We start from the raw sequence: 10,800 nt of genomic DNA, 5'->3' as shown, positions 1-10,800 counted from the left end.
CGTCACCATTCATTTTATATTATTATCCTTTTTTAATCTTTAAATTAGAGTTTGATAGGAGCCGGCTTTAAAAGTACAATGCATTTATGTAATAGTTTAATTAATTTTATGAAGAGACACATGATTGAAGATTCTAAACCATTCGGTTAGCTTGTTGTATTTAGAAGAAGAAGGTATGTAAAATAGTTTAAACCTTGTTCTTTTGTTTTGAACCAGAGAAATGTAAAGTTTCTCTTATTAGTGAAACGGTGTAATTTTATTCACAACAAGTAGACATCTGTTGTTTTTGTCATCAACGATAAACTTATAATTATTTGTTAATTCTATTAATAATGAGTTAATAAAACTAATGAAATATTAAAATTTTTAAATAAAAAAATTAGGTTCCAATATTTACTATGGATGTAAAACCCTATAAGTAGTCAACAATATCAGCATTAGGTCATATAGATGTCAGTTTATACTCTTCACAATTCTGATCTCAATAATGAAATAAGAAATTAGTAATTTTCAAGTTCTGATCAACAAGAGGGACCTGTTTTGTCTGGTGGAAATGAATGCGAACAATATGGTTTAGAAATTTCAGAGTTAGACGCCTGAGGAAGCTTGGCTTTATGTGAAGATGGCTCCACCACCGTTTTAATTGTGTCTTTATACTATTGATTAACACTGGATAGGCTCCTAATTGTGTGATTCTGGTCAATTTGTTTGCACGCTAGCCGCCTCCACCAGTAAAAGATATCTTCGTATCATACCATACTCTATTGATAAGACGTGAAAGATCCTCCGAATAATAAATAAATAAATATATATATATATATATATATATATATATATATATATATATATATATAATTTTTATACATAATTTTTACATATAATAATAATATATTATTACATTATTAGATATTATTTTTATCTTTAATTTTTAACCATCTAATTAGATAATGATTGTTATATCTATAAAATAAGATAACTCTTAAAAAAATATAAAAATATTATAAATATATAAAGGCCAATGACTTATTCCTATCCAAGGTATAGTAAAAATCAAAAGTAACTTCTGTTAATTTTCGAAAACTCGAATATCTATCAATCTATTAACTTTGGATGTTACAATCAAAGGTAAAATCATCATTTAAAAACTTTTATTTAAACAAAAAAAAAATTATTTATTTTTTCCTTTTGGTTTTAAAAATTAATAATTTTCCCTTAACTCAAACTTTGAAACACTATATTTATACCCTAAAAACTTCATTCCATATTTCTGACAGCATTTCTCTCTAGCAGCATGTCCCCTCCCTCCATGGCGGTTTTTCAGTGCAACAACCACAAAAAATCTGATCAAAATGATTGCATTTTCTCACACAGATCTATTAGCTAGAGAGCGTCGCACGAATGATGCCCACGTTTGTGTTACATCGTTTGACCAATCTGTGCATTAGCACATATATCTGTACAATTTTTGCACAAATTCATGCAAGAAAATCCAGCCATTTTGATTAGATTTTCTATGGTTTTCACTTCAAAAAACCACAATGAAGGGAGGGGAGGTGCCATTGGAGAGTAACGTCTCGAAGAACGATCTCCAAAAAGATGAAATGAAGTTTTTTGAATATAAATACAATGTTTTAAAGTTTAAGGAGGGGCGATTGTTTATTCAAAGTTTGGAATGTAAACGAATATTTCAAAGTTTGAGAGTATAAATGATTAGTTTTTAAAACTAAGGGGTTAAAAAGAAATCAAATTTTTTTATTTAAATAAAAATAAAAAAATAATAATTTTACTCTGATTATAACCATGAAAACTAACAAATGAGTGGATTTTTGAGTTTTCAAAATTTAATAAAAATTACTTTAAATTTTCATTATATCTTATATGGGAATAAGTTTTTGACCTTTTATTTATATGGTCCTTACAGAATATAGATATTATTCATAACATCACCTTCCATCACGTTACTTATGTGCAATTTGTGAGTACAAAATACATTATACAAATTAATATAGTAATTTTCAATTGAGTTATTACGTACTGTCATTTTAATTAATTTCTGTACACCGTACATTGAAAAGAGTAAACAGAAAAGGCCATTTACGTTTATGGAGGGATTGGTCCCCCACTTTCCAGTCACTGGAAGCCAACCTCCCAAATACATAACAATTTAGTTCAGATTTCTTGTGTGTGGATATGGTGGAAGCTTTCAAGGTGAAGTTATTTTCACGTGTCTTTACTTTTTATATTGTTTTTTTATCAGTTTCTCGCCCATTCCATTATTTTCCACTACTTTCTTAATCACATTTATGCATCTTCTTCTAGTGTATCCATTACACACACGTATTAATATGCCTATGTAATTAAACTTTATAATAAATTCCTTTTTTCATATTATAAGTAACTCGTGACAAAAATAAATACAATTTTATTAAATAAGAATAAAATTGATGATGAGGTGGCAAATTGCTACCATTTGAGTCTTTTCCTTCCCTTGCTGTCCTATATATGTGTGTGCGCTATTGCCTAGAGGCTAGCTTTCACATGCATTGTTAAGAGTGGAAGATAGAGGTAAACTAGAGAAAAAAATCATGGTGGCCGGGGATAAAAACCAGTCAAGCTCGTTTTCCTTGTACTGTCTGACAAAATGTTTTCACAGCCCAGTAACGTCCACCCCTGCGGAGAGGGGACAGGAAGTAGGAGAAAGTCATGGCAAGGGTTTGTCAGATTCGAAGAAAGTAGCTCAGAAGAAGCCTGGAGGATGGAAATCCATGCCTTTCATCTTAGGTCACTATGTCTTTTTGTCTTTATAGCTGGTTCTTGGTTAAATCTTTTGTTTTGCTGAATAAAAGTGATACGTATGCATGCAGGAAATGAAACATTCGAGAGGCTAGCAGCGTTTGGCTTACTGGCCAATTTTGCAGTTTATTTGGTGAAAGAGCTTTTTCTGGATCAGGTTGTGGCTGTAAACATTATGAATATCTGGATGGGTATTTCCAATTTTGCACCTTTGCTTGGTGCCTTCATCTCTGATGCTTATCTCGGAAGATTTAAGACTATTGCTTTTTCATCATTTGCAAATCTACTGGTAAATTAACATTCTTTCTGCTTCACAATTTACTTCATCATCTTAAAATTTAACCATCGATAGTTAATCAATGAGAAAAGAGAAAAGACTTCTGTTCTCATCCATATCTGAGTAGGCGAACTTTACAATTTTGTGGTCCGTAAAAGATGCGTTTGGTTTGAGAGAGATTGGTTACCGTCAATTTCTTCTTTGTTGAAAATTTAGTGGATTACAAAGCTGAAGGGGACGACAACAATCATATAGTTCCGTTTGGTAATCACATATTATTAGCTAGTCACATGATAGCTGCGTGAAAGTCAAAGTTTTTTCTTCTTATAGAAGAACTCTTATTTTTTTTTTACCATTATTTGTCTTAGTTTCGCCTTTCTCCCCTTTGGCTGCTTTCATTGTATAATTGATATATCATTTAATGGGTTGCTCATTTTAAGCAGCAAACCACAAACTATTGACAAATCTTTTGTCATCTCTTTTAACAACAAGATTAAAATACAGCGGTGATGATCTGTAAATTGGCTATTGTCAGGGAATGATAACGGTGACGTTAACCGCATGGTTGCCACAGCTGCATCCCCCGAGATGCAACGTTGGACAAAACTCTCTCAGTCAATGCAAAAGTGCAAGCAAAACTCAACTGGGTGTTCTGCTAATGGGTCTTGGCTTTTTATCAATCGGCACCGGCGGAATTAGGCCATGCAGCATTCCGTTTGGTGTCGATCAGTTTGATCAAACCACTGAAGAAGGTGTTCGAGGAACTAATAGCTTCTTTAACTGGTATTACACTACATTCACAGTGGTTATTTTGCTCACTCTAACTGTGGTGGTTTATATTCAAAACTCGGTGAGTTGGGTGCTGGGATTTGGGATTCCTACTTTACTCATGGCCTGCTCAATCATTCTATTTTTCATTGGAACAAAGCTTTATGTATACGTTGAACCAGAAGGAAGCATCTTTTCAGGCATTGCACAAGTTTTTGTTTCAGCTTATAAGAAACGAAAACTTAAGCTTCCAGAAGGAGAGTTTGATGGGATATTTTATGATCCTCCATTGAAAAACACTGTTTTGTCTAAGCTACCTTTCACCAATCAGTTCAGGTGACAAATTTTTATCATGAAATGTGTTATATTATATTGTTAGATTGCATAATATGGTACCAATCAATTAATTCTACTTGCTATTTTATATTTTCTGATCAGATTCTTAAACAAAGCCGCTATGATAGTGGACGATAAGGAGCTTAATAGTGATGGATCTCCCACTAATCATTGGAGGCTTTGTAGCATCCAACAAGTAGAAGAAGTCAAATGCCTAGTAAGAATCATCCCCATATGGGCTTCTGGAATTATTTGCTTAACTTCCATCGTACAACAAGGAACTTTTACAGTGTTACAAGCTTTGAAAATGGACAGACACCTTGGACCCAATTTTCAAATCCCTGCCGGCTCTATCACCATTATCTCCATGCTCACTATAGGAGTTTGGCTCCCAATCTATGATCGCCTAATAGTCCCATCTCTCCGTAAATTCACCAAGCTTGATGGAGGGATTTCTCTTCTGCAAAGAATCGGAATTGGGATGGTTTTTTCAATTCTAGCCATGGTTGTTGCAGGACTAATCGAAAAAGAGAGGAGGGCTGCAGCCAATTCTCATCCAAACCTACATGGCATTGCCCCCGTGTCTGTTTTGTGGCTAGCTCCTCAACTTATACTAATGGGATTCTGTGAAGCTTTCAATATAATAGGACAGATTGAATTCTTCAATCAACAGTTCCCCGATCACATGAGAAGTATAGCCAATTCCCTTCTTTCCTGTTCCTTTGGAGGCGCAAGCTACTTGAGCAGCTTGCTGGTCACCACATTGCATGCTTTCACTGGAAGCCATAGCCACCCGGATTGGTTGACTAATGACATCAATGCTGGAAGAGTAGATTATTTCTACTTTCTCATCGCCGGGATGGGAGTCATTAACTTTATCTATTTTCTTTACTGTGCACATCGTTATCGTTACAAGGGTAGTGTCCAAGTAGATGATCACAAAACCTTCCGTAAGGTTGAGATGGTTTAATCGAACAAATAATGTAGCTTGCAGCCGGTAATAGTATGTAGAAACGTTGCAGAAGAATCTTAATAGGATAGTGTTTACTGTTTATCAGTCGTTGTCTCTTTGTTTTGGCTCTCCTATCAAGCTTTAAATAAGAGAGAGATAATTCTGCCTTTACTGTCAATGAATTATTGCATCATGATTCTGGAGTGCATTCGAAATTGAAATTGTGAATTGATCAGCAGAAAATAGACCCAACAACTTGATCCACTGCAGCATGAAATGAATACTTTCCAAAATTAAAGCGCAAAAATAAGTGGGCATGAAGTAGTCTTCGAGTTTGTGGTGCAAAGAAGAGATTACTCTTTTGATTTTGCTTTCTAAAGATGTTATTCGAGTTGGATTCTCCCGTCATATTAAACAGTAAAATTTTAGATCCAATAATTAGTTTTATAATTATTAATCTATATAAATTAAAATTTTAGTTTTAATATATTGATAAAAAGAATTTAAACTTTTACCGTCTTTTATTTAGAATTTTTTTCTACTGGTACTCAGATTATCCTACCAGAGCAATTACGCATGCAGCGATTGAAAATGACTTGTTTGGAGGATTCTCGACTACGCTTACTGCCTACGAAATTATTGATGCCTATCTGGTGGTCATCCTTGCTGCTTAGTCCTGCCATGCGCTGCATTAAAGCTTCTTTCTACTTAACCATGACAAAATATACTTTGGTTTCATCTGCCATTTGCCTTTGAGACTCTTGACATTTTCCCCCTTATTTAAGTAGGGCAATCTATTTTTGCCTAAATGAGCCCACCATCAAGCATTATTCACAGAATATTCTCGTATTAGTGTTCATGTATCTTTCGTCTTCCTCTAAGCTCTTTTGCAAGTCTTAATGGAGGTAAGTTGTACAATTATAAAAACTATTTATATTAACAGGTTGGCATTAGCATATATGGTAGATCCTTGAAATCTGCGTTTTACTTGTCGCTTTAAGTTTATACATGTATTGGGGACAACAAATTTGAAGCGTCGGTTCGCCTTTCACTATCATAAAATCATGGCTACCTCACATCATCGTCAATAGACATCGCCTGTGACTAATTATTAATAATAAATAGATCAACAGTAAGTGGCATTTTCACCGTACCATCCTATTATTAACCATCGAATTGCATCATTCTAGTCAAACGGCAATCTTTTTCTTGTGGTATTCTCTCTTCTTAACCCAATTTTTTACTCCCACTCAAGCAAACACACAATTTTATCAACTTTGTTGTGACCTTTAAGTTATTGATTGTGAATGAGAAATTCAAAACTAGAAAGATTATAAAGCATATAATAAATGACCCCAATGTGCCCCCTCTCTCTCACCCATAATCGTCGGTTTTCTTCTACTTTCTTATAATTATCTATTTTCTTCTTAACTTTCTTTAAACACTCATTGCACCTCTTTAATTTCTCACACTCGTCAACCATTTCTCTTTCCTCTCCCTCACCCTCACCCTCACTAATAGTTATTGCACTTGTCACTATCTTCCTCAATCGTTGACCTTCTCCTCTCTCTCACCCATAACTTGATAACCAAAATAAGAGAGAAAGATATTTAAAAAAAACCTATTCACTTGATTTTATTCGAATGTTGAAGCCTTTAAATAAGCCAAACAAAAAACATAAACTTCCTAAAGTTTAGACCACTCATCCATAAACTCCTAAATCTTAGAATATCATATTCTCTACAAACTCTCAAATCTTAAGACATTATGTTCTCCATAAATTCCTAAAAATTAGAACATTTTGCAAACAAACTAAATTATTATTTAACAATAAATTATTTTAACATAACGATATACTATTTATTCTAATTTTTTTGTTTATGGGGTAAATTTTGGGTGAAGAAGTATGATTTCTATATTAATTGGTGAAAAATGGTCTTTAAATCAAACTTTGGATGGGAAAGTGTGATTCACTCTTGAATTCATTAGTAAATCATAGTGCTGTTCACTAATTGGGCAACAGGAAGTGCCGCGAAAGTTATAGTCACAGTATATAATGATAACAACATCCACAATCTATAGGTCCACATAATAGTGTTATTTTGTATAATTTTTGTGGGTAATTTTATACATAAATAATGATATATTATTATATAATTGAACAGTTAAAAATTAAAAATAAAATAATATATAATTATACGATAATACATCATTATTTATATATAAAAATTATAAATATACTATTATTGATAAACTAAAGTGCAGTCTGGTTTGATTGACAACCTTACCGATAATATTTTGAATCATCAAGTGATGAATGACTAAGAATGGCACATAGAAAAGTTAATAGCTTATCCTAAACACTCAGAATGACCTGCACTGAAAGAATTGGCCTCCCCATTGATGTACCTGCTGATAAATTTATGGTACCTGTTTGTCCTCACTATTTGCTGCATTCTGGTTGTTACCTCTCATCTTCGTCTGGATATAAAAGATTCCAAATCACTCGTTGACAATTTTCTTCAACCAGCAACTTATTATTTATGTTGATCTCAACCACACACACTCTGTATTGAAAAGTCACAAAATATGAACACAATGTCACTGTTTATTAGGTGCAAATGTATGGTTGATTTTTATTATACTTATCCATTATTATCGGGCCAAAGGACTTATTCCCACCCAAATTATGTTATTTTTCTAAGTTTCTATTTTTTATCTTTGAAAATTTTAAACACTCACTCATAGACGGTTAAATTTAACGGTTTTAAGAGTAAAATCATCATTTCATTTGTAATATCAAAAATAAACGAAAATTAATCTCTTTTTTCCCTAATAAATCTTAAAAACTAAAAGTTTCATCCTAGGCTAAGTTTTAAAAGTTTACATTCCCCCATAAAGTTTAGTTTTCAGATCTTTGACATCATCGCCTGTGACAAAGACCTCTTGACGCCTTCTCTCATTTGGACATTTGGATGACGTCGAAAAAAGCTTATAGCTTCATCAAAAAGACGAAGCTATTCATCTTCCCTGAGAAAAACAATGCGTCATCTTTTTTGACGAAACATTATCTTTCCATTAGGTTTATGATTGTCGACCGGAGGGAGAGATGGTGAGAGAGTGACCACCAAAGGAAGAGAAATGAGATGTAACCAAAGACGTCACTAGATAAAAAAAACCCTTAAGAGAAAACTGTTATTTTTCATAACTTAACTTGAAGGGAAAATTGTTATATTTTAAGGTTTAGAGAGATAAAAATAGATAAAATATTAAAGGGTTAAAGTTTAGTTAAGTTTAACCATTTATAAGTGTGTGTTTGAGATTTTCGAAGATAAAGAAAAAAAATTTGGAAAAACAGTATAATTTGAGTGGGAATAAGTCCTTTAGCCATTATTATCAACTCATGTTACCTGTGGCCTGTCAAATATTGCACTCGCATGCACTATGGAATACTTGGTGGAAAGGAATATGCAATTTTTTTTTTTCAAACTAGAGCTTATTGACTGGATCTTCTTTTTTGAACGCTTTGATTTGATGTATCCAAAAGCAATTAGGTTTTTTCAAAGTGGGTATAACAGGATTAGGCATGGGGGGGTAGAAAAGAAAAGGTGGTGACATGATTGATGAATGATGATGATGATAAATGGGTGGCAAGCTGAATAGTTAATACATATATAATGAAGTTGCGCCTGGGATCAATTAGGCAAGTGGGGAAGATTGAAGATGACGTAGGTATGTATACTGGAAGAGGAACTTTGAGTTGTACTTTAGGTTAGGTATATAAATATTATATATAATTTTATATATAAATAATAAAAATATTATTTTATAATTATTTAATAATGTATCATTATTTCTATATATAATAAATATAACTGTTTTTAAATGATGGATGATTAGGTTGTCAAACGTATACTGTGGGAATTAAAAGTGAATGAGCCCAAGCTGGAATTTTATATTATGATTGGGTTGGAAGGTAACCCAAAATCATTTCATTCTTTTAAGTGGAATACGTAAGGGATATAGGGATAAGTGTTCAAAAGTTTCGTAGTTAAGTTTTGTTATATTATTTTAGATATATAAGTGATATATTATTATATTATTAAATAATTTTAAATTAAAAATAAAATAATATTTAATTATATGATAATATATTATTTATATATTCAATTTTATATTTAAAAATATTTGTATATAGCATCAAATTAAAACAACCCACTTAAGGGGTATATATAACAAACTTACTAACTCTTTAAGATTTATACAAATATATTTTTATTTAAATTTAATTACAAAAATACATTTATCCCTTTTATTTAAAAAAAAAAAATTAGAGACGTTTAGTTAAAAAGATTAAAAGATTACTCCGGTAATCTTTCTTTTATTACTTTAATTATTTTATTTGATTTATATGTAATAAAAAATTATGATACTCTTCTATTACCAATTTATTATGTGATATGTAATATAAAAGATAATATGATTACTAAGATATTAAAAAATTACTGAGGTAATTTTGATTTTATTATAACTATATTTTGATTTATTAATCTTTTAAAACAAAAATAATCTCATTTTCAATTAATATAACAAATAATATAAAAAATATTTTATAATAATTATACCTAAGAATATTTAAGTAAAATAATATAATAGTATATCTATAACCAAACATAATAATTATTTATACTTATTTATTTTTTTAAATTTTGTTAAATATAGTAATAATTTATACCTAATAATCCTCAAAATAATTTACTTTAAGGTAATTTTTCAATTTTGATAATAAAATATTCTCTAAATCGAACGTCCCTTTAGTCTTTTTCATTTAACAATATTGCAACCGACTTCTGGAAGTTCTAAAAACTTTCATTTTTACTCTCTTCTCACATTCCATGTTTAGAATCCAAAATAAAAAAATTAAAAAAAAAGTTTGTTATTCGGTATCACATCCTTTACTAAGAAGTTTGTTTGCCAATTACATTTATAATTGGTAGAGAGGGCTTACACCCTTGGACTGGGCCTCTAAATTATTTTTACTAAGTTCTGCTTTATATTTGTGCATGTTGAAATATAAGGCAAAGTAACTTAAGTCATTTAAACCATTGAAACTCGGATTTGTTCAAACTTATTATAATTAATAACACTACAAAATTTATATTTCAACAATTTATATCAATTTACATGTTATACATAAGCGTTGAATAGAGTAAAAATAATGCATTTTCCAATAGTGTTAAGTGTTGATGGTAAAAGTCCACCAACGAGAGCCACGTAAAATTAGAGATGTAATTTTATGCGAACAATAATGAATATAATAACTTTTTAAAGTTATATTTGAAAAATGTGACTTATATTTGAAAAATATTTATTTAAAGTTGTAGGATTTATGAAATTAGTCTTTTATTACAGACAAACGAGTATTTCAAATAATAAAATAATTTAACGGGATTATAAATTGTCAAACTTCGTCTTATTGGTTAAATTTAATTCGAAAACCATATATGATTTTACACTAGTAGTTATAAATTTTAGTTGCCAAATTAGATCAATCAAATTTTGGAAGACCAAAGCATAACTTTCTTCTGTTCTGGAAGGTAAAATGATAGCTAATTACCAAAAAAAGTTTTTGCCCTTACAACTTTTTAAAAGTAGCAGTTTTCGTATAAAACAT

At 31.0% G+C, this 10,800-nt stretch overlaps 1 protein-coding gene across 1 annotated transcript; it reads left to right on the top strand.

Moving 5' to 3' along the window:
* The first annotated feature begins 2,525 nt into the window (after window positions 1-2,525).
* On the top strand, window positions 2,526-5,304 carry LOC123214822 (protein NRT1/ PTR FAMILY 2.13-like). Its single transcript, XM_044634818.1, has 4 exons — window positions 2,526-2,781; window positions 2,865-3,082; window positions 3,606-4,174; window positions 4,277-5,304. The coding sequence occupies exons 1-4, from the start codon at window positions 2,586-2,588 to the stop codon at window positions 5,142-5,144; spliced, it is 1,851 nt and encodes a 616-aa protein (XP_044490753.1). The 5' UTR covers window positions 2,526-2,585; the 3' UTR covers window positions 5,145-5,304.
* The last annotated feature ends 5,496 nt before the right edge of the window (window positions 5,305-10,800 follow it).

This window comes from Mangifera indica, chromosome 4, assembly GCF_011075055.1.
Source record: "Mangifera indica cultivar Alphonso chromosome 4, CATAS_Mindica_2.1, whole genome shotgun sequence".
Lineage (NCBI taxonomy): Eukaryota > Viridiplantae > Streptophyta > Magnoliopsida > Sapindales > Anacardiaceae > Mangifera > Mangifera indica.
The sequence above is the reverse complement of the archived record's forward strand: the minus strand, read 5'-3'. Positions and strand labels throughout refer to the sequence as shown.

Coding starts and splice junctions, on each gene's coding strand:
- LOC123214822 (XM_044634818.1), top strand. CDS start 2,586: ATGGTGGCCGGGGATAAAAACCAGTCAAGCTCGTTTTCCTTGTACTGT. Junction 2,782..2,864: donor ATCCATGCCTTTCATCTTAG/GTCACTATGTCT, acceptor GTATGCATGCAG/GAAATGAAACATTCGAGAGG. Junction 4,175..4,276: donor CCTTTCACCAATCAGTTCAG/GTGACAAATTTT, acceptor TTTTCTGATCAG/ATTCTTAAACAAAGCCGCTA.